This window comes from Nicotiana tomentosiformis, chromosome 8, assembly GCF_000390325.3.
Source record: "Nicotiana tomentosiformis chromosome 8, ASM39032v3, whole genome shotgun sequence".
NCBI classification, from domain to species: Eukaryota; Viridiplantae; Streptophyta; class Magnoliopsida; order Solanales; family Solanaceae; genus Nicotiana; species Nicotiana tomentosiformis.
Window position 1 is genome coordinate 130,231,294 of NC_090819.1, and position 23,822 is coordinate 130,255,115.

The 23,822-nt window shown below is 40.4% G+C and overlaps 1 protein-coding gene across 5 annotated transcripts; it reads left to right on the forward strand.

Moving 5' to 3' along the window:
• Nucleotides 1–16,405: 16,405 nt before the first annotated feature.
• On the forward strand, nt 16,406–22,024 carry LOC104089686 (phosphopantothenoylcysteine decarboxylase-like). 5 transcript variants are annotated; one of them, XM_033654436.2, is made up of 6 exons: nt 16,406–16,625; nt 19,087–19,162; nt 19,279–19,354; nt 19,495–19,551; nt 20,615–20,956; nt 21,384–22,024. In XM_033654436.2, exons 5-6 carry the CDS (start codon nt 20,627–20,629, stop codon nt 21,675–21,677), a joined length of 624 nt encoding a protein of 207 aa, XP_033510327.1. In that variant the 5' UTR covers nt 16,406–16,625; nt 19,087–19,162; nt 19,279–19,354; nt 19,495–19,551; nt 20,615–20,626; the 3' UTR covers nt 21,678–22,024. The 5 variants fall into 5 exon arrangements, with proteins under 5 accessions (XP_033510327.1, XP_009592931.1, XP_009592930.1 ...); XM_009594636.4 differs by lacking the exon at nt 19,495–19,551 and having other exon boundaries at nt 16,407–16,625; nt 20,292–20,956; XM_009594635.4 differs by lacking the exon at nt 19,495–19,551 and having other exon boundaries at nt 16,409–16,625.
• The last annotated feature ends 1,798 nt before the right edge of the window (nt 22,025–23,822 follow it).

Sequence of the window (23,822 nt, forward strand, 5' to 3'; positions counted from 1 at the left end):
CTATATATACATCTTACTATATATATATATAGCTTATATATCTTAAGATGTATATATATCTTAAGATGTATATATATATTAAGATCTACTATACTATACTATATATATATAGTATATTTTAAGATGTATATATATATATTAAGATCTACTATACTATACTATATATATATAGTATATCTTAAGATGTATACTATGTGTATATATATATATTAAGATGTATATATAGTATATAAATCGAATATAGCTTATATATCTTTATTACTATTTTTTTCTCTAACTTCTATAAAAAAAAAATTAAAAATAAAAAGTTTCTGTTGGGCCCGTTTAGGCCCGGAACCGGACCGGGACCGGCCCACTAAACCCAGGCCCGTTAGTTCATGGTCCCGGTCCCGAGCCGGTTCCAGCAATAAGCCCGCGAGGCCCAGGACCGTTTAGGACCGGACCGTATAGGACCGGGCCCACTTAGGACCGGCCCACTTAGAACCGGGCCCGCGAAGCCCACTTAGGACCGGACCCGGCCCACTTGTCACCCCTAAACCAAGGCAAGAATGCCACGAATGGTGTTTAGCAACCTGAAGCAAATGTTTTCCCTATCTCTAAAGGGGTTCGACTCAATATTCTTGAAGGAGTCCTTTAGCTACTAATCTAGCCTTGGATCTATCTACCGAGCCATCCGCTTTATGCTTTATCTTGTAAATCCACTTGCAGCCAATGGCTTCTTTCCCTACAGGCAATGAGACTAAGTCTTATTATATTTTTCCTGGGCATTGATTTCTTCCTGTATAGCATCTCTCCAACAAGAATGATTGGAGGCTTCAGTAAATGATTCAGGTTCATGAGAAGATTGAACTGAGATGAGGTAAGCTCGATCTTTTGGGGGAAACAATTCATAAGCCTTCAACAGGATAAGAAACTTGAGAGGATCGACGAAGCTGAGAGCGAGATCCAGAATTTGAGGAAGCGGCTGGAAGGGAAGCAACTGGGCTAGACTGTTGATCTTTTGGAGTAGCCTGACCCTAGGAAAGAGACTGTAATCGCTGCCGAGAATAAACATGATGTGCCAGGTGACAGGAATCCTCTGAGGTCAGCTGAACAGACTGACAATCGGCAGAAAATGCTGAGCAAAGCTACTGGCCTAAAGAGTGAGGCTAATCCGTAACATCAACTGTAGAAGAATGAGATTCGAGTTGATGAACAGAAGAAGGCCACAATACATCTCCATCATCATTCTCCCCCGGGGCTGATTAATTAGGTTAAGGAAAATATGAGGCGGCCCTATTAAAGAGAGAATTTGGATACATAGACTCTCTTGGATTTCACTTCATAACATATATATACCCGGACAGAGCATATCCAAGAAAGACACAAGTGGTCACCTTGGGGACAATTTTGCTCTTAATTGCGCAGGAATATGAACAAAACACATGCATCCAATCACTCGCAAATGCCTATTATAGTACTGCCCCAGTAAAAAGTTTGTGAGGTGCCGCTGTAGCTTGGATTATCATAGAATAAGAGGAGTCGTCTTAGGAAATGACTTGAAAGACAGATGTCACCGCTGCGAGGCGAGGGAGCAACTTGTTTGGTCTCGCGGTGCACTAATTCTCGTTACGAGATTTAAATGATGCCCAGCTTGACTCGAGACCAAGACTCCTTACAACTCGTACCAATAATGGCACTGAGAGGCCAGAGATTGATTGAAAAGGCAGGCCCAACCAGCCCTCTCCCCCTAACTTCCTATCTACTCGTGTTATCTACTCGTGTTCGTAGCTCGATCGGAGGTCAAGACTGTGGTCCGGCAGAAAAATAGAAGTCATCCATATCAAGTGATACGTTCATTGCTCAGTAGTGCTTTGCCACTATCCTAGCTGGAGGAAATAACTTAATGGTAGAGCATATCCTTGCCAAGGCTGAGGTTGAGGGTTCAAGTCCCTCCTTCCGCTCCTGGCTTCATCGTTTAGTGGTAACAAGTTCCGTGCATAAGCCACTTTAGAGATAGGGGCGAGCAGTAAGCAGCCCCTTGTATAGGGTGGAAAACCTATCTGACTAATAAGAGGAAAGGGGCAAGCCAAAACTGACTCCTAACAAGTTGCTGGCTTTTCATCAGCCATTGCGTGCTAGCGCGCTAGCATTTTCCCAACCTAGTAATGGGGTTGCTAGTTGTAGCGCGTAGTGTACTAGTGAATAGAAAAAGCGAATTGAGATTACTAATGATGGATGGAGGTTCAGGGTAGAACAGTTCCAGTATTGAAGGAAACATTGCATAGAAAGCATTTCTATATAAGATTCCCACATCCAATAGATAAGGGATCTTGCCTATAACCTAGTGAAGAGGGAAAATAAGATCAAAATATATGACTTTTTTAACTTCTAAATCTATTTCCAAATACCCTGAAAGCAGCAAAGAAAGCAGCAAGTGAAGAGATAAGGCCTCTTATTTCTATTAGGGCAGATGCATTCCCATTGTAGCGGCGGCGGAGGGTGCCTCCGGGTCGCAGCGATTCTTCCATGTCCATTTAGTTGAAAAGCATCCTAGAGATTGATTGGCTTTTCCAGTACTAGGCTTTTGCTTTCTTGTAGTTCTTCTCTTTACATCTACCTCCAAAACAAACAAAAAGGACGATGAAATTGCTATATCTATATATAGAAAGATATGGACTGGAGAGTTTTGATTGAGGTCATTATGCTTAACACATCGTAGTTGGACAGCTTATTGAAGAGACGAGAAAAAAATTAAAAATGCATTTGTTAACGACCGATAGAACTATAGTATCGGGTTCTTGGATCAATAGAACTGGAATAGGAGGATTAATAGAATATATAAGATAAACAATGCAAGAATTCTTGGAAGCTATAATGCCTTTCTTGGGTCCTTTACAAGAAAGTTTAAGCGGGAGACAAGGGGCGCTCCCGCAGGGTCCCAATGGCCTACCTTTGCCCTCTCAGGTTCGACCACCGCAGGGTCCCAATTCTCCTGCACTCCAACTAGTTGCTCAATAAGCAGGGGAACCTTACGCATGAAAGCGAAAAGAAGCGAGTGATCAAGAAATGCAAAGAAAAGTTCCATTTCTTCTAAGAAAGAATAAGAATAAGCAAAATTGCTTTAAGTAAGGTAGTCGCTTCTTTTTTAGGTATACCGCTCTGCGAGCAGAGCGAATGAACATAAATCTTTCCGAATATCATGAATATCCTTCGCCCATTATCTCCTCATTTTCCTATTTATAAGCCACAGCTTACTTCGACGTTTTCAATTTCTCATAGAATCTCCAGAGCTTTCCTAGCCACTGTACTTTCCTTTTTTTTTATCTTCTTTGTCTGAAAATTAATTCAATTGATTTCTTTCAGGCCCTACATGAAAAGGTTGGGTTCTATGTGGGGCATCGATCCCTCGCCTTATTTTGTAGTAGGGCGATTAGATGGGAGAGGGAGCTCGGGCCCTCGAGAATCCGCGTACCGCCACGGGAGAACATTCATTGGAGAAACTCCATACCCTTCTTTCGGATCTTGAATCGAGTGGAGTCAATTCCGAGTCCTTCTCTCAATTAAAAGGGAAGGTACCCCTGCGAAGGGGTGGGGATGAACACTCTACCACATAGTGGAGTGGATACCTAGGACTACTAAAATTGAGATCGTGTACAACAACAATCCTATATTTTATGTAGATTCATCCACACTTTCATTCCTTGTAGAGGAAGGCTAACTGTTTGCTGACTGGGAGTTGTATGAGTGGTAAAGTCCACGTACGACCCCATGAGAAGGGCGGTGGATAGAAATGGCCTTATTGTACCTCACTCTCGTCTTCAATGGGGTCTGCTCTTTCTTTTTTGGGAGAGTATGCCAATATGATCTTAGAGGTGCGGGGCGGCGGTCCCCTGGACATAGTTCTTTCAGGTAGTGGACGTTTAGTCCATGGTCCATTGGATGGTCGGTGCAAGGCTAGAAATTGGAACACATTGATTCTTCTTGTTCCCGTCCTTCACTTCAGGGCCTATCCCTCGGTGTGGTTAGTACTCCATACTGTCGGGCAGCGAAGCTTACACTTGTTCACTAATTATGACGGTTCAGCAAGGCCTCTTTCCTCCTCCATTTTCTGCTTACTCGTAGGGGTTGGGACCCACACAAAGGGGGAGGGAGTCGACTGAACATCTCAGCCATTGGCAGGAATTTTGCCCGCATCCGATCTCTAATTCTTGTTCACCTCGGATGATCGTGTTGGGTGAATTGTGACCTCGTACAATTGTGTCGTATGAGCAATATCGCTTCAGCACAGTACTTACTTATGGGCTAACATGGTCACACTTTGGCCAAGTATCCTACAAAGAGACTCCCCAGAGCCAGAAGTATTAAAATTAGTCACTTCCCTTGCAGAGTCAACTCTTGCCTGGTTAATGTATTTGAATTAATCTTATATTCATTCTTACACGTAGAGATACCTATTTATAGTGGTTTGTTCCTGCATCAATAGTAGCTTGAAACTATAGTTTAAGATAAGTGACAAGATCATCAAAAAAAGGGAGGCACTCAAGATTGACTATACGATTGGTAGAAAAGATTTTAGACTTGAGCATACGCATTCTTCCTCTATGGATAGGGCGACATGACACGCAACGGATCGGTTAGAAAGGAGAACAAATTGATCACATGTCCCCTTCTCAACAACCTTTCCCGCATCAGTAGATAGAGTTGATTTCCTATCATTGGTCAACTTAAGGATTTTCTTCTCTCTATATTTAGTTACCACCGACCCGAGCCTATGCAAAGCAAGCCTACACCCTAGACTGGCTCCAGGACAAAGTGATGAAAATGCAAACGGTCGTATATCGTAATATAATATAAAAAGGTCCATGAGAGAAAGCCTAGCCCTATCTTAACCTTATGATCCTAGTCAGCTCGTCTCTGTCTTGAGGCCAATAACCAATGACTCTTTTGTTAACCACATGTAGAATATCTTGTGTAGTTAGGTAGGATAACTGGAATCTATCTTTCCTTTAGTGTGTAACCGATTTATATATGTTAAGCTCCCTTTTTTTTTTCTCTCCTTTGATTTTCTTTTGCCCCTCTTTAAAGTAAAGCTGCTTCTTAGAGTTGGCTTTTGCAATTGCAATCTGTCTCTGTCTGGCTCCTCGCTTTGAACTCAAATAAGACCTTCTTTTGGTCGAGTGACTTCATTCCTGGTCTTCCTATTCCCTTCACTTTCCCAGCCACTGCCTCTAAGGCCCAAGTTCTTTTTTTGTTTGATCAAATGATTGATTTAGATTTGAAATTCCTCTTTACCAAGGGAAGAGAGCGTGGATCAGGTGTCCTCTTGGATGTTCCAAACCACCATCTTAGACTTCCAGCATTTGCTTCAAACAGAAAGTTTGGGACTCAAAGTGTGCCCTCATGAGGTAAGAAAATACTTCAAAATGTGTCTTTTACGTAACTTGGATAGCTGAGTGGTGAATCCTGCACCAATCGTTGATGAGTTGTCTCGCTCGAAAGCTATAACCTACCCCCTGAACTTGGTATCCATTCTTCCTGATGTTTCACTCCTCCGAAAGGCTATTGAAACAAGTCCTGATCCGAGACTTCTCTTAAGGGAAAACCTTAAAAACTTATTTTGAGCAGGGTCCTCGCTGACATATTCATTCTTATTATTTATTATATTATGTATGGCGTTTCCAAGTTGATGTTTTTTTAGCAAGCGTGCCTCCGTCCCAAAAAAGAATGTATATTCCGTACATTTTGTCGTGGGTGCTACTAGAAAAAAATGTTATCCGACCGATGGATTCCTCGGTTTTTGGATTTTCATTTCTTTATGTAAAAAGAGTTGGATCAAAGGCCTCGTCTTTGTACCCTTCCGTAGAGGAGAGTCCTTTAAGCGTACAAAGTGTTAAGAAAGATTGGATGTTGCTTAGTCACTGCTCATGAATGGAGCTCACCGATGAAGCATTAAATGTGCTTCTATTTAGCAAATAGAGTTTGACTAAGATAAAACAGAATCAAAAGGAGCTCTGGCCCGCAACGAAACTAAAATGAAATTAGTAGGAGACAGATTCAGTGGGGCACCCCCCCTTATACAGGTATGCAACCAACCCTTCTTCTAAAGACTATCTATAAGTAGTATTCAAAAGAAGAAATTGAGGTTTGATACCATTTGTGTTTAGACTAACTAGCCTCTAAGGTTAGCGAGGTTCCTACTATGGTGAAGTGAAATATCTTTCATTATAGTGGGAAGAATACAGGTGGGAGCGAGCGGAGTGAGAGCAAAGCAAGTTCCAGTGGTAGGTTGTCTTCCTGGTCTCATTGAAATCTTTTTCATGGTATGGAACTCACTTCATACCTGAAACAGAGTCAAAGCTGCGGTAATATTGACTCTCCTGGTCAATAGGGCTATTCAAACCAATCCCCCCTTTCTGTTTGCAATTACCGATGCAGAATAGTCATCCCTAAAAGAAGTAGTTTTCCAATTCAAATAGGTTGCTTTTAGAATAGGTTGTTCTCGAATAAGCTCTTTGAAAGATAACTGAATACGTCTAGTCCCTTGGGGAAGGGTCTGTTCCCAGGGGCTCTTTTTAGCACTTTTGAGGAAGTGAAGACGAATAGTCGACTTTGTTGCCTGTTTGACTGCTTTCATCTCCTGATGTCAGAAAAGGTGTTCTATCTCATTCTTTTAGCTACAAGGTAACCGTCAAGTTGTAGTGGTTGAAGTAGAGCCAAGCAGCGATGGACTAAGCGAGTTAAATAACACTGGTGTGAACCATGTTGGATGACGGATGAGGGTGATAAAGAAGTCCTGCTCTACTACCCTGTGTTAAGCAAAGTGAGTTTACTTCGTTTTAGGACATGTTATTCAGTCTCATGGAACTAAAATCTTAGATGCAGGATGCAGCCACCTCCATCCATCAGCATATCTACCTCAGATGCATGCTTAGCCGCATTGTTCATCTTGAAAGGTAGCCGCGAGGTGTTGTCATGTCAAGCCCAAGGTTCATTATACTGTTGTAAAATTTCTTCCATTTACACATCTTGGTGGGGGGTCTTCTTGCAACGATCTTCGTTTCTTCAGGAATGGTGCCGGTCAATTAGTGTATAGTCCATCTTGGTTCAGTTTAGAATTTACCTCTTTTTTGAATCCCGCTTCCTTGTTAACTAGGAACCCCCTCCTCTATGAAGCAGAGGATCATCGTTCGAAGACTGAGAAGATAGAAGAAGATCTTTTAAGCATCGGTTGCGACATCGAATGAGACTTATCCAGGGAGCAAAGACTCCGGTTGTCTATCGTCTTTGAAGAATTCAAATGCAGCCTAGAAAGAGGCTACGAAGCGGTCAAGGGTTGAGTGAGGGCCAGTGGTTGCGTTGCGAATATTGAATTCCATGTGCTAAATATCCCTGATTCTTTGAATCTGTTACTGGGTAGGCCATGTAACCATGCCTTTGGGTTCTCTTCCTTCTTCATTACAATAAAAGATCAAGATGCCAAGAGATGGGGGAATTCTTACTATATGTGGAGATGCTGATAGGGAGACAGCTTTCTTCGAGGTGAAGGATGACAATGCAAGATTTTATCTAGCCGGGTTCCAGTTTGTTAATGATATAGAAAGGGTTCCCCTTTATTTTTATCCTATGCAAATCATTGCGTGGCTCAAATAGAGATGGGACATTTCCCTGGACTTGGCTTGGGGAAGAAAGAGCAAGGGGTCACCAAACTTTGTGAATCATAAGGCAACTTATAGGCTGGGTTATGTTCCAACTGACGAAGACAAGGCAACCGAGGTAGATGGGCGAAAGAGAGAAGAGGGTTTGGCCCCATATCCCAAAACTCTCATTCAAAGGCGTAAATAGGTTTCTCATAATCAACTCGAGGTGGGTTAGTTATTAGGATATCCTGAGTAGTTTATCCCCATTCTTTGAGACTTTCGGATATCCTCAATCTAATTTATTTAAGCGGGCTATTCCCCAAAAATGCCATTCCTTTTTCATTGGGGTCCCAATATTCCTTATTTGGTCAATTCCTGCATAAAGGTAGGGCTGGGTAGTAACTTTACCCATTGTCAAAATTGAATGTAGCCTTTCATTTAAAAAGGCAAGGCCCCTAGCGATAGGGGAAAGAAGAGAGGGAATGCGGACTTCTTTCACTCACTTGAATTTTGTTTTGGAGAGAACATTATGGAGCAGCAAAAGGCATAAGGGGAGTTGGAATGGAATATCATATATAGTGTTGAATCCAATCTGAAGCTCTTTCGAACAAGCGAGGAACGAGTGACCACAAGCTTCGCTTAAGCGCTCGACATGCAGTTAGCTTAAAACATGTTCATCATGTGGTCGAGCGAAGCGTACCTTTGTCAAGCAGCCTAGCATCGCTTTAGATAGGAGTAGAATGGATGACTTAAACTGAAAGTAAGTTCTCCAGATCGATATATCGTATAACATAATGGAGATCTTGATCTAGATCTGGTGCTTCGTAGAATTTGGAACCTAACGATGTTCGGTTCGTCACATGAACTGAACGGTAATAGTCTACTACCCATCTCACTTCGTTCGAGCTAAATTACATCCACCTTCTCACGGTCGAAGGCTCCGCAACACATTGGAGAGATTTTAGATCCCGCCCTAAAACGCCCATTCTCCTAGAGTTCCGAAGTGATTCTCATTCTCACCGCAACCTTCTTAAGTCGAAAGAAAGCCGGGCAAGAATCTCATGGTAGTACGAAAGGGGAGAAGAATCGTATCTGGAAGTGGTTCTTCGGATCGATCATAGATTGTCGGCCCCGTCCTTTGGCTTCCACTCCAATTGACCTCTCTTGTTTCCATCCCACCATGAGAAGGTAGAGAGCAAAACCAACCTAGCAAACAACTAATTATTATGCCCCTATTAGTAAAGCATGTACTTCTTTCAAGGATTACTGAGCTTCTTCAAGTGACAGACATCGCAAAAGTAGTCCGTTGAACGATCGCCGATCGAGGGCATCATAATAGTATACTATTTTTGAACCCTGATCGGTTTCACAGTCGATCATTTGATAGCCCTGTTCCTGAATATACACAGAATAGGGCTTCGATGAGCCCTAGATGTAAAGGGGTTCTTGAACCCTTCTAAGCAATTAGAAGAGCACGGAATTGGACCTCCCTCAAATAGATGGATCTGGGATTGATTGTCGAACCGAGCATAGAGAACCGGGGGCGGGCAGGAAGATAGGCTAGGCAGAGTAGTCTCTCTGGAGCAGGTTCTTCGACTGGATCAATGCATGTATGAACCTTAAAGATTGATATTCCCATGGTAAGAATAGGGCAGTTGCACTAAGGAAGAGAGCTAGGGATTTGATAAAGGTGATAGGACAGGGTTCCAAACCTGCCTTAGTCTCAAATAGGGCACAAGCTAGGGACATTACTATATGAATGAGACTTCATCCTTATTAGATTACAAGTGATACCCAAATTCCAAAAATGCTCCTCTAGTCCCGAGTTTGGTAAATAAGGCCGTGGGAAATTGTTTTCTTTCGGCCTTTAAGTGATATGGGGGAGTCACTCTTGCATTCTCTCTCTTGGGTAGGTCAGTCTCGCTCTCTCTTGTCGGTAAGTATATCTGTTATGGTATTGTTGTCGTGCCATTCCAGTAGTGTTTGTTAATTTGTAGTTTTGAGGGGGGGAATGAAAAAAGGTAAATAAAGACCTTAGCCAAAAGCAAGGGATTCCCTGGGCCCGAACGAGAGCAGAGGCAGCAGGGCAGGTATTCTCAAAAAATAAAAAAACAAAAGCAGGCAGGGAGGTAAGAGCGAGTAAGACTAGGTTATAGCAAGACAACAGAGGTTAGATAACTCTTAGTGGAAGAAGAGGGTTCAGGTCACCCGTCCCCTTGACCCAGACATGAACTAATCCTTCTCTCTCTCGAATGTATGCTCGGTTTTCGTCGAATCTTTTTAGTCACCTTCAAAAGCTACATCTCTCAAAGATTGACTCTAAGGTAGCCATACTTATCTTACGATATAAGTGGACTACCCGCGATATCTAAAACCATGAGAGATAAAGCAGAACTGGTCAGCCTTTGCATCATGACGTCGAATCATCTTTTGATGAAACGACAGTATGATGCAAGGAAGCCCTGTCCACGTCAATGATACAGCGAGTGATAAATCTTTGACTCTAGGGATGGCCCTATCTCGGTTGTGGATATAATTAGCTCCATCTGACTGCCAGCCTCCACAGTGAAGCTTCCGGCTATAGCTTCCACTGTAGGACAGGAGTTGAAGTGAGTTCTTCAGGTGGATAAGCTTCGGCGCTCTCAACCTGGTTTGGATCGTTTGACTATGTCTCCGCATTCTTTACAATCATAAGCTCGATCACGAGGGTCCAAATCAGGGTCTCCATCTCGCCTTATTTAATAACTAAGTTCTGGGAAATCAAAATTTGCATAAGTTATAGGTATAGCTCAGGAGATGTGATTGGATACGCATCATTTGGAACTAAAGAAGCTTCGGGGTTTTGATTTACATTCTATTTTGCATATGGAATTAGAATCGGGCAACCCCATGATCGTGATTTGATCATCATTAGGTGGTGAGAAAGCACGCCTTATAACGAAGGGGGAGCATTACGCCCGATCAAGACAGCAGTTTGCCCTCTAATAGAGGGTGCTATGGAAGAAATTAGGCATTGAACTGAGGTTTAGTTTTGCTTATCACTCAGGATGGTCAGACTCCAGTCGTCGGTTTACTGGAAGACTTGCTGAAGAGCTTAGTGCAAGGGAGACCGAGCAAGGGGGATAAGTTCTTCCAATTACTGAGTTTGCTTATAAAAACGATGTGAATCGGTCTATGTTAAGTAAGGGGGAAGTAAGCATTCGAAGTGGTGTATGGTAAGAGGACTAACAATAAGGGGGAAGCGCAGTGATCAAAGCTTTGGTTTAGGGACAACTTGGTTTAAATGAAAGAAGAGATCTTTCTAGCGATTTAGTTCCTAGAGGGTTCCAAATCTAGCCTTTCTATATGAGAGCGAGACAAGCAAGCCTGAATCCATCCAATGAAGGAAGTGACACTTGCTACGATCAATATCCGAACAAGACCTTGACTTTGAATCTAGATGATGGGTGGGACCCCCTCTCCCGCGCGATTTAATCTTTCTCCCATTTTCCGAGTCGAGATATCACCCCGATTGGAATAGATATACACAATCCCTCTACCCCGTATTCTCTTTCTTTGCTATGAAGTGGATGTGGATTCGAACCACACAAGGATTTTCAGTCCAGCTAAGCTACCTGAACCACTTTGAAATAAGTCTCATATCTTTATGTAATTTGTCCCGCCCCAGGATTCTAACGATGACTAAAGCCTCTATCTTGAGGGGCTGCGTGACTTTATCTCTTTGAAGAAGGACGAACTCTTCTTTATATACACAATTTGATGTACGAAATTGGAAAAAGAATTATTGCTTTCAAGCGTGAACCAGGTTCAGGATTCGGACTAAGAATTGCTATTTTATCTGATGCAGTTAGCTCTATTCCCTGACCTGAGGGCGGGAACCGTCTTATCTTAGGATAGGGGTAGCCCCACTTACTTTTGAGTCTATCAGTTGCAACAAGGGCTGCGGGAACGAGTGTTGTGCTTGCCCCAACCGATACCACCATTCATTACCGTGAACCAGCCCCTCTTCAGTATAGGCAGGTCTTTCTTTAGAGCAGATTCATTCCAGAATAGAAAATCGAATTTAGAATCAGAATCGCGCTTGGAGCCTATCGCTAGAACGAACAACACACTAGCGACCAGACTTGCTACGCTAGTAGGGCTTGTGGAAAAAGTAAGAGATCTTATTTTATCCTTAAGGATAGGGAAGTCTAACTCACCCTCGGGGGGAGATATCGGAATAAAGTACCCTACCACTGGATTCCACTGTTTTTGTAAAGGGAGGTAGACTTATTCAGCCCCTCTATAAGATAAAGATGCGTGTGTCTCTCTTTTAACTCCATAGAAAAATCCATCCATACTTGTCCTTATTAAATAAGAGATTGGGATTGATTCATGAATTATCAGTGTAGATAGGCATGGATCTAGTATGAACTCAGAAGCCTAATAAGGGAGAGTCTGGGTCCACCAGAGGAAGAGTACTTCTAGGCTTTCCAGGAATTGGAATTATTGAAGAAGCTCTTTATACTGGAATTGGGAACATAATAAGCACTAGTAGCCTAGCCTATTGAGTTAGATGACTTTCATTAGTTCCTAGCATAGCATATCTGAATTCATTATATGGTTAAGAGTGCCTTGCTTACACTGCTGAATAACCTTCACTTTAGCGAGCTATAGGACAAACTACATTTAAGAGGAGAAAGGAAACTTTGAATAGAAGGATCAGTGCCCGTAGCAGTCTTGGAGTTAGGTTATGATGGCCGTGATGAGCTCTAATAGAAAGAAAATCTCTTATATTCATAGATGAAGTCCTATCTAAGGGCCTTCGTTGCCCTTGAATTCTGTTCCCTAGTTCAATCCGGAACTCCAGATGTGTAAGTAGCGGCCAAGTGGCTTTGTCCTTTTCAAAGAGGTTATCCTTATCTCTCCCCGCTTCTTAGTCTTATAGGATAGCTCGCCATTCAAGTAAGTCAATTTACTCGGCGCTTATTGTCTTCTTTCTAGCCTAATTGGTAGCAGTCCCTTTTTAGTACCACCTTTCCTTTTCTACTCTTTCAGCAGCCCCGTAGGCCAGCTGAAGACCGAATAAAGCAGTTCAAGCCCGCTTAAGATCTATCCAAGACCTGGCCGATGGCTACTTCAAATTTAATTTCCACTTATCTTAACAAAACTTGGGCTAATCGACTCCCAGCCTAGCTAGACCTGGTGAAAGCAATCGAGCAAAAGCAATACTTATTCCTTCTACAGTAAATGGTGAAAATGAAATAGTAGTTGTTATGTCGACATCTACTCAAAGAAGAATAGTATTAGAGTCAAGATCAGTGCTATCCCCTTCCCTGCTACGCTTCCTTACTCAACAATCAAAGAAGCATTTTCGATTCCCCAATCCACTCTCGTGCTAACATGCTAACAACGGTTTAGGTAAGCCAGGGGCTAAGCGGGAATGCCTTATCTAAGAGCCTACTTCCTTCTGATCTTTCTGCTCTTGGGGATTCATCTATACCTTTTTCATAAAATGTAGTGGCCAAACCAAATAGTCCATTTCCTCTCTTCTCTCTCCTCAAGAAAGACGACTAGAAACTTCCTATTAGGAATGGCTTCCTTTCAGGTTGTGTTGTTACAGACCAGACTATTCTATCAGGGCAGGGGAGACGGATAACTAATCTAATACAGTACATCTATGATCGGGCAATAGCGCAAATAAGATCAGACTGAATGTGTGAAGGATATGGTTATGGTTCTCTTCTATCCCATTCCTTCAATCAAAGAAGAATCTATGCCCAGGGCTAGTGCCAACTCACAGTCAGAGCCTTCCCTGCATGCCTAACATCCACTCCTTCTAGTCGAGTGCCTTGCGGTGCCTTTAACGATGAGAGAAGGCGATACCGAAGAGAATAACTCAAGGGCACTAGCTACTCCATCAACTCAATTTCGTTGTGTAAGTGAGGATGCCAATCATCATAGTTTGAACTTTTAATCTTTCGTAGGCTCATCTCGTCGATTGACATTCTGATCCTGGTCATTCATAGATAGTCGGCGCTTTTAGTCATAGGCTATCGCCCATTCCTGATAGTCGCAGCTCTACCCGTTCCCTAATAAACCTGGAAATGCAGATAGGGTATTAACTGATGTTGTAACATTACGTCCCAGATATTTTGGGCGTTACTTGGCGCTTGTGGTCACGGGTGTAGGTTGTGTTGTCTGGTACAAGGTGAACCCTTGCTCAATAGTTAATATTCCTGATAGCACCATATTTGGCCCGCTATTCAACTACAAGAAGTATTTCAAACTACAGTATCGACCGCAAGGGTTTGAGGTCGCAAAGTTTATCGATTTTGGAAATGTTACCCACCCGGTGCCCCATGCCATTAGTGAAATGCCTTTATGTGAATTAACTATTCCGGCTAGTGGCCCTCGGCTTAAGGCAGTTGGGTTGGGTATAATGCTGTCATTTGCTCTTGCTGCGGGTCTTGTCCCTACCGAAATGGGATGGTATGGATAGTCTATTATTCATGAAATTTCTTTCTTAGGGAAGAAGGGTTCATAATATCACATAATAAATCTAACTTAATCTTAAGGTGAAGCGCCTAGCTACTAGGTTCATCCCTAAAAAGTAGATTATTTCGATCAGCATTGGAATCAATATTTTGCTTGGCATAATTGCAATACGACTTTCCTGGTCTATAGTTCTAGCTGAAGCTAGCCGAGATCGAGAGTTTTCTTATCATGCTGCTTCTGAATTGAAATGAAGCTAGTGTGCCAAGGTTGAAACTGCCAAACAGAGACGAGCTAGCAGGACTCTTACTATATATGAGTATAGAAAAGACTTATCGTCTTATGTGGGATTGAAGTGCGTGATAGAGATAAATGCTTCCGTAAGTTGACTTATTTCTGGTAAGCGAAAGGTAAAAGTCAATAAAAGAGATAATGCCAAACCTTAGAGTTCGCTGCAAGGCCTATTCCTTATGAGTTCTATGCGTCTTCTAGGCTTTCACCCTCTATCAGTCCATTGCATCAAGAGTATTGAGATTGATTGGGCCCTAGGACCCTTTTAGGAAAGCAACGGAACAAAAGTAACGATAGGAAATGAAACCTTATTCGATAACCATCCCTCCTTCTGAATAGAGATAGGGTTGCTTATCAATCGACAGCCGCTGGTAGAATAAATCTACCCTACGCCTCCGCTGGTATACTGAATAAGTACGGGCTTTTTTCTACCTACTGCCAACTGTCTTTCTTCGAAATTATCTGAACGGGTTGATCCTCCCATCCCGTTTGTTTTAGCAACTTATCCTAAGGTCTCCTCGCCAAGAGCTCCCCGGCGACGACAGAGGAAGCAACCCGTCTGCTGTGGCGGGGCGACTTTTTTCTTTCACAATAAGACCTCGACAATTATCCCTACCTTTGGTAGCTTACGAGTTTACGTCCATCCCTAGTCGGGTGCAGTTTCCTTTCGATTTCTCCCTTGTAGCCATTACCCGAATTCGCGCAAGTGTGTCCACACCCCCCAAACTTACTTGACGAGAATCCTTTCTCGCGAACAAGCACAACCCCTACACACACCTAGGAGCACCCCTTCCTGCATATCCATACAAGACCCGAGTAGGCGGGTCGAGGTCCTACGAGGTACCCACTACTCGGAGTACCCTTCCAAAAGGAAAAAGATGTGTCTGTCAGGCATAAGCCAAAGATCCCGGGATGACTCTAAAAGCTAACGAGATGATTCTGGTTAAACCGGGCATTCCTCAGAGCAAGGAAAGATCTTTCAAAAATAGAATCAAGAGAAAGCACTAGAACCGATGTAAGTAAGATCCGCTACAACTAGAAGTCGATCTGGTACCTTCCTCAGGGTACTCAACAACTAGATTCATCTCCCTTTCTCCTTTTAGCTTTAGTTGGTTGAGTAGCTTATTCGAACGTTGTGAACTCATTCCTACCTTTGCAATACCAGTGCATCTTGTGCCACATAATCGGTTGTGCTCTGCCTCTTCCCCTCTATCAGAAGATTGCCTTGTGTGGAAGGCTGACTCTGAACTTCAGTTAATGGAAGGAAATTCCTTATCTAAAGTTCTTTGTATGGCACTCTAAACTCTCTTTCTTACGCGAGACAGAAAGTGTAACTACCAAAGCTCTTTCAACTTGTCCTGTCTTTGGATAAGTATTGCGGTTAAGTCAGTTAACAAGATGAGAGTCGGAAAATTGAAATAAGAACTGTCAAGTGATTCTTGAATGCTTCTACTTATGTAGATGGAGTCCGTACACTAATATATATACTTAAAATTCCCAAGACAATATCGGAAGTACCCATCTTATGTGATATGTAACTAGATCGTCAAACTCTTTCCCACTATACCCAGCTGATTCTCAAGGACACCGCTATATCCAGCTGATTCTCAAGGACAAAAGGTATAGAATTGCATTTTAATAGACAAATGAAAGCTAGGTCACTACTCCTCAGGAAGAAAGGCTTTTATTAGCAAACTAAAGTGCACTCTAGGTGAAAGTATACTTTGGTGTAAAGCAAGTAACTTTTGACTATTAAAGGACTTAATTTTATCAGAACAAAAATTTGGTCAAACAACTGAGATGCATGCGCTGCAAATAAAGTATTCAAATGATAATTGCAATTTTTATCATGCAATGAATTTGTAAACTTCTTTATAAGTATTCTTTAATTTTTTTTTCTTCCAGCTAAGCAAATGACCTCTTAATAGAATTTAATGTTGTCACGTTTCTATATAAAAATATTCATGGATCTGAAGCTTCATTCTAGCCGTTGGGCCCGGGCCATTACTTCATTTGAGGAGGTTGGGGTCGTAGGGGTATTTCGGGAAAACTGTATATGTATTGGCCTAAGCCACGTGCTAACCCTTTTTCCCAAATTGAACCGAACGTCGATGTCTTCAAACTGAACGTCAACCCCCAGCTTCTTCCTCATAATTGTTCAACTCCTCTTCCAGTTTTCTTTGTCCCTTCCAGCCTTCTCTCTTCCTACTCAATTTATGTGCTTGGTTGTATAGTTATAAGGTGAGTTTTGCTTTCTTATTTTTCTAATTTTCGAAATCGTTGCTGCGTAAAAATTGTTTAAATTGTTTGTCCGCAAAAAAATGTGATTGATTGTGGACTCTGGAAAACGGGGCACGCGTGTTCCTCCAGATTCTCTTAATTGTTCAACTCCTCTTCCAGTTTTCTTTGTCTCTTCCAGTCTTCTCTCTTGCTGCTCAATTTATGTGCTTTGTTGTTGTATAGTTATAAGGTGAGTATTGCTTTCTTATTTTTCTGATTTTCGAATCGCTGCTAGGTAGAAAATGATTAAATTGGACAAATTGCTGGTCCACATTTTCTGTGTTTATCCGCAAAAAAATGCCATTCATTGTGGACTCTGGAATGCAAAGGGATAGGTTGTTTAAAGAGATGGCCATAAGGTGTTTGCTCATTTGCTTGAATGAGTTATTCCACTATGTGCTTGTTCCTATTCTGTAATACTGAATCTATATGACTGAAAACTGCTCATTTACACTACTAAATAAGGAATAATGGTGAAGTTTGAGTACAAATTAATATCGTTGGTTGTCAAAGGAATTAGCTTTAGACGAATTGGGCAGAATTATGCAGTGACAAAATTGATTGCTGCCATCTTTCATGGAGTTAGATGATTTTAAAAAAAAGTTGGGGCAGATTGGTTGAGTTAAATTTTAGTGGTGAATTTTCCTTATTGTTGTTCTAAAAATGGAAGTTTTGGTGCATATTCAAGTCACAGCACAAGGAGGATCATAACGTTAAAGTAATGATTCAAATCATCACCAGAGTATAGAATTAAAAATATGTAACTGTACCTTGTAATTAAACTTTTTTCATATATCATATTTTCATTTTGGCGAACTTATACATTTTGGTTATGATTAGTATTGACACAGGTGATTATTTGAGTGAGCTTTTTGATTAAATATAGCAGCTTCTGTATGGAAATTTGCAAGACATGTGAAGATGTAGGTTGCGGAAACTGAATCTAGAAAAGTAAACAAGTAGTAAGTTCATCATATGACACCTTAGCCAATGAATATCATGTCACATCATGCCAAGTACCTTCGGTCTAAAAGGCTGCTGCAAGCAGGGGTGATACAAAGAACAATGAACTTTAAGCGTATAAAGTACAATTGACATAGCAAACGGTGGCACACATGATTAGTAAAGTTGCATGTATGGTAAATTTGTGCATTCCCATAGTTGTGTTGCTGCATTTTGGAGTCACTTGGTTTAGTCCATTTTTTATGATATTTTGCACAGTTGCTTTTGGCAAATTAGGCCATAGTCTATCCAATTGATCCTATGTTGCAGCTTGGTTTTGGTTTGCATGTTCGTTTTATAAATTTGGGTATGCAAATAAAATAGACTATATATTGGGAAGACGTTCTATATTTAACAGAACTTGAGAAATGGTCACCAAATGCAATGTACCAAGCCACTAGAATATTTGCTTCAAATTTGGGTGTCAAGAAGGCAGAACGCTTCTACAAGTTTGTCTTGCTCCCACGAGTTAGAAATGATATTTGCAAGAATTAGAGATTGCATTTTGCTCTGTATCAATCTTTGAAGAAATCTCTTTATAAGCCTGCTGCCTTCAATAAGGGAATCTTGTTTCCTTTGTGTGAGGTATATAACCATTCTGAAAGAATTCTTTAAATTAATTGGAGAATTGCAATTATATCCAAAGTTTTCAAGATCTTCTGTAGAAAATAGCATTGATCGATTAGCTATATTCTCTAGATTGGCCGTTGATTGTTTAAGTGACTTGCTTTACGGTAAAACACGACACAGGAATACTGAAGAGTGGGTAATGGGTTTTCCATTTATCTACTTCTCTACCTTACTGATACTTTGTTACTGCTCTGCAAGACTTCGTGAAATCTGATGCCACATGCGTGCTGAGATATTTGTTGTCTAGCAGGAGTTAGTACTTAGTCGAGAATCTGACATCCTTCTTTGTATATTTCTATTAAGCCATCAACAGAAGTTCTGCACTTGAGGATAGATCTATATGCATTTAGTATCAGCTTTCTGTGCAGTAAACATCTATTTATCCGTCACTTCCGTGCCTTAGACTTGTGAGTTCGGTTGCATTTGTAAATTGTTCACCTGCGTCCTATAGTAAGTCCGAATAGCATTCTCCCTCCTTATAAGCTATATATGTGCAGCCTCTTAAGGTTTAACACTGATAGTGGATTAATGGTTCACGATGGACAGTCAAGGTTTTCCATTAATGGAAAACCCATTTACCATTTTGTTGGGACCTCTACTTTTAGTGAGTACACTGTGGTTCATGTTGGTTGTGTTGTTAAAATCAGCCCCTTGCTCCTCTTGTCAAAGTCTGTGTTCTCAGTTGTGGAATCTCCACACGTATACGAGAAACAACGATAACTTATGCATCTCAAATAGTAGTTTCATGTGAGGAGTTCAATTGTTGATTGATCAAATGCTACTTTTCTAGGCCTTGGTGCAACTCTAAATGTGGCTAAACTAACAAAAGGATCAAGTGTGGCCATATTTTGACTTGGAGCTGTGTTGTGAGTACTCTGTCCATATTGCAAATAATTTTCAATGATCTATCTTTTTCTGTCTTTGTTCTTTCCCATATGTTACTTTAAGGAATCTTATTAATAATCTGATCCCATTTGGTCAGGCCGCAGAAGGAGCAAGAATTGCTGGTGCTTCAAGGATAATTGGTGTTGATTTAATTCCTAGCAGATTTGATTTAGGTAATTAAGTTGTACCTACACAGGTGCCTTGATATTTTTCACTTGTCTCTCCAACATTCTTGATCCTTTATTTTATTTAATTCCTTCCTTATAACTTGTCTCAACTCATTCATCCATTTTGCCTATTTTCTACATCTAAGAAATTTGGTGTGACGGAGTTTGGGAATCCAAAGAATCATAATAAATCAGTTCAAGAGGTACTCATATTTTTTTAGTTTGTTAATAGATTAGTACGCACCATAAAAAAACGTGAGCTGAAGTTGATCATCTTTTATTGGATTCTTGTTTGATTAGGTAATTGCTAAGATGACTGATGGCAGAGTAGACAGGAGTGTTGAATATACTGGGCATATTGATGCTATGATTTCAGCATTTGAATATGCCCATGATGCATGTTTTCTGTCGTCAAATTTCCTTATTTTATGTTCTTATTACTACATTAGTTTTACTGGAAGTACATGCTAATAAAACTTAAATAATATTCAAGGTTGGGGACTGCCTGTTCTTGTTGGAGTACCCCATAAAGAATCTGTCTTCTAGACACACCCTATGAACTTAATGAATGGAATGACTCTCAAGAGAACATTCTTTGGAAACAACAAGCCCCGTTATGATCTTCCTTCTGTTGTTGAGAAATACATGAACAAGGAGCTTGAATTGGAGAAATTTATCACTCATAAACTCCTATTTGCTGAAATCAACAAGGCATTGATTTAATGTTGAAAGGAGAAGGCCTTCGTTGCATTTGCTGATTTGCAATGCAAGTGCACAAAAAGTGACATAATCGGGAAAAGCTTCATTGTAGCGTTAGTTATCAATGTGTTGTTTGGTTATTTGACTGTACTTTCACTGCGTAAAAATAGTATGCTTGGTATAACTATTAAGGAAAATTCAATATTTTTGGATCTCTTATCTAACTGCATTCTTTTTTATTTAGTATTGATAGCTTTAGGTGAGCAAAATGACCTTTAAGCAAGTCAAAGTTCAAATCCTTGACTCTACATCAGCTGATCAGCTAGTGGGCAACTTTTTGGTTCTTCATGAAGATGAGTTAGGGTTAAAATGTGTTTGAATAATTCAGATAAGCGTGGATTTGACCACACCTAGGGTGAGCTATGTCCAAAGAGTTACGGTTGTGAAGAAGTTACCAGGGGATATCTCTTTCTTATCTACTTCTGCCATTCCCCTTAGTTGCACGCATGCACAATTACTTGCATCTTTCTCTTGGTGCAGTAAAGAATCCTTTTCGATGTTTCACAGATTAGGGTAGATATGGAGACTTCAGAGATGGAACCGGTTCAGATTAACAATGCACCGAGGAGACCTCGCATTCTGCTTGCAGCAAGTGGAAGTGTGGCTGCTATCAAGTTTGCCAGTCTATGCCGTTCCTTTACTGATTGGGCTGAAGTTAAAGCGGTTGCTACAAAAGCTTCTCTTCATTTCATAGACAAAGCTTCACTTCCGGAAGATGTCATTCTTTATACTGATGAGGATGAATGGTCAACTTGGACGAAGATAGGTGACAGTGTGCTACACATCGAGCTCCGGAGGTGGGCTGATATTATGATTATTGCCCCTTTGTCAGCAAATACACTTGGGAAGGTAATGTATCTTTCTACATTTTTTAGATGCTCAATCTTATTTCATGATAACGCACATTCTGCCGCAAAGACGCAATTTATTCCCTTATTCTAGTTGACAACAGTATTACTGCTTAGTTCAGGTAATGCTTTAAAGCTTAATATAGTCAGTAAAAAGACAATTTATTGAAGATGCAAAGAAATTGGGTTTGGCTGAGAAGAGTTTCATAGCCTGAGTTGCGAACTTCTCTGTGATACAGACTTGCAGAATTGTCAGATATTGCCAATGTGAATACTTCCATGATGGAAGGTGTTAAGAGAGATCAATACAATTTCCATATTATAGTTCTTGATTTGTTTGGTGCATGGTTTTGTTAGTTGTTTGATGTCGATAGATTACATTGTTTTCTACTTTGCAGATAAACTGATATATGCCTTCTGTACTGTAGATTGCTGGTGGACTATGTGATAACTTGTTAACCTGCATCGTACGAGCATGGGACTACGATAAACCCCTTTTCGTGGCACCAGCAATGAATACATTGATGTGGAATAATCCATTCACAGAAAAGCACCTTATGGCAATTGATGAGCTTGGGATCTCTCTCATACCACCAGTATCAAAGAGACTAGCCTGTGGAGATTACGGGAATGGAGCAATGGCTGAACCGTCTCTGATCTTCCAAGCTGTAAGACTCTATTATGACGCACAATTACGATCAGGTGGCAGCAACGTGGCGTGATCCACAGGTCATGAAATTTCATTCATCGGTTTGTACAAGTGATAGAAGTTGTTGAAATTCAGGACCAGGAGCCCAGCTGTGTTATTTTTCTCCTAAATTCTTCACCTCCCTAGTATCTTTCTTGTGTCCTAGAGCTACTTTCAATCAAGGTTCATGTTCATTTTAGTCGATAAAATGAGAATATCACGTAACTGCTGTTACTAATGGATGTGATCATGATCATGAACATGAAAAAACAAATGTGTGTAATGGGGAAAATTGATGCAGCTGTTATTTGGTTATATATTTATTTCCCCTCCCTCGTCTGTATTCATTTTGTTTTTCAATAACAAAGATGTTTGGGCCAATTTGCGTGCAGTTCGACTATTTGACCAGATACTTGTTACCTTTAACCAAATATAGGTGCCATATAACTCTTTTGATTGCATTCTTGGACTATTCTAGCGGATACTGTTAATTGAGCTGTAAATGTCTTGTTCATTGAAACTAAACCCTCTCCAGGATAAACTGTTTTGTCATGTTAATAATTGCCATGGCAATGGGGCGGTGCGGTGCGGGTTTAGACACATGTGGGGCGGTGTGGGTTTAAACATATGTGGTTGCAGGGCTGGGCATGTCAAAATAAAAACATTTAAAATTAATGCGGGTGCCGTGCGGGTTTAAAAAGGGTATGTGGGTTTAAGTACAGCTATATTTACTGATATTTGTTATGCTCTTTTTGCAAATGACACTTCAACTTTTTTACTCTTGCTTTCTATAGTCCCTTTTGTTGTTTGTCTTACGGCTGTTGTGTTTTTACGTGAAATTGCACCTTCATCCACAATAGCTGAAGAGAAAGAGGCAGTGAATTATTTTGGTGTTATTAATGTTGCTGCTGTTTTTATAGCGGTTTATTTGTTAGCTTTTGACATTTCAGGGCCTCATGGTATTGTTTTTTCGCAAATATTTGCTGTTATTCTTCTAATCCTATTAGCATCGCCTATTTTCATTCCTCTGTATATAATGGTCAAGAATTTTATCCGTTCGAAATCGGAAATTTAGTATTTCTAACGAAAATATCTATTAATTGATCTTCACAAAGATTTTTTGTATTTCTAACGAAAGCTTGAATAGGGTAAATTAGCATATATACTTTTAACAAATATAAAAAGTTAAAAAACAAGGAAGGTATTATGATATCAAAGATTTTTGTTAAGTAACTTTTATTGCATATGTGCAAGATTTAATTTTCTTAAGTATCTTATGTTCTTCTTTCCATAACTGAAGTCTTCCGTAATCTTTAGAATTAATAAAAAGCACGAGTACATATAGTAAAAGTGTAAAAAAAAAAAAAAAAAAAACCAGCCAAAAGATTAACAAAAAAGAAAATTGAAACTAACAAAATGAAAAGAAATCACTTATGCGGGGCAGGTTAAGAGAACCCGCCCCACACCGCTTGCCATCCCTTAATTGGCCCAATCAGAGATTTTAAAAAATCAGTGTTATTTAAAGAGCTTATTAATAAATATAAAGAAAAGAAAATCAAGAAGGAGCTAAAAAGAGAGCTCAGATGGCACAATATTTTCATCTAGAGTCAGATGCGTGTGACGACCCATCGTTCACAAATCGTGCAGATAACGTCACTGCTCTCAAATGCACCAGCCGGGAATCGAACCGTGCCAGGGCACTATTCTACCAATAGACCACTGATACTTCTTGTTATAACATATTAACATCTAAAGCAAAAAAGGAAATTTATCCAACTTAAATTTTCAAAAAATCTTGGGATTCTGTATGTTAATCATGCTTTAGAAAATTACATTAATGAAATACCTCGGATAATAACCATTTTAAACTTGTCACATCTCTATATAATACTCTCCCCGGTCCACAATAAGTGATTTTTTGACCTTTGACACATCCCTTAAGAAAATACTAACTCTTAAAAAAGGTATTTTGACTAAATTATCCTTAATTAAAATTTATTTATTGTTAACTTGACACATTGAGATATGTAAATAAGGACAAATTTGAAAAACTAAAGTTCCATTCTTGATTATATAGGACACTTGTTTTGAACCAAAATAAAAGGTCAAAATATCACTTATTATGCATCAGAGGAAATAACAATTTCATAATACTAAAGGTGATGTTTTCTCATATACT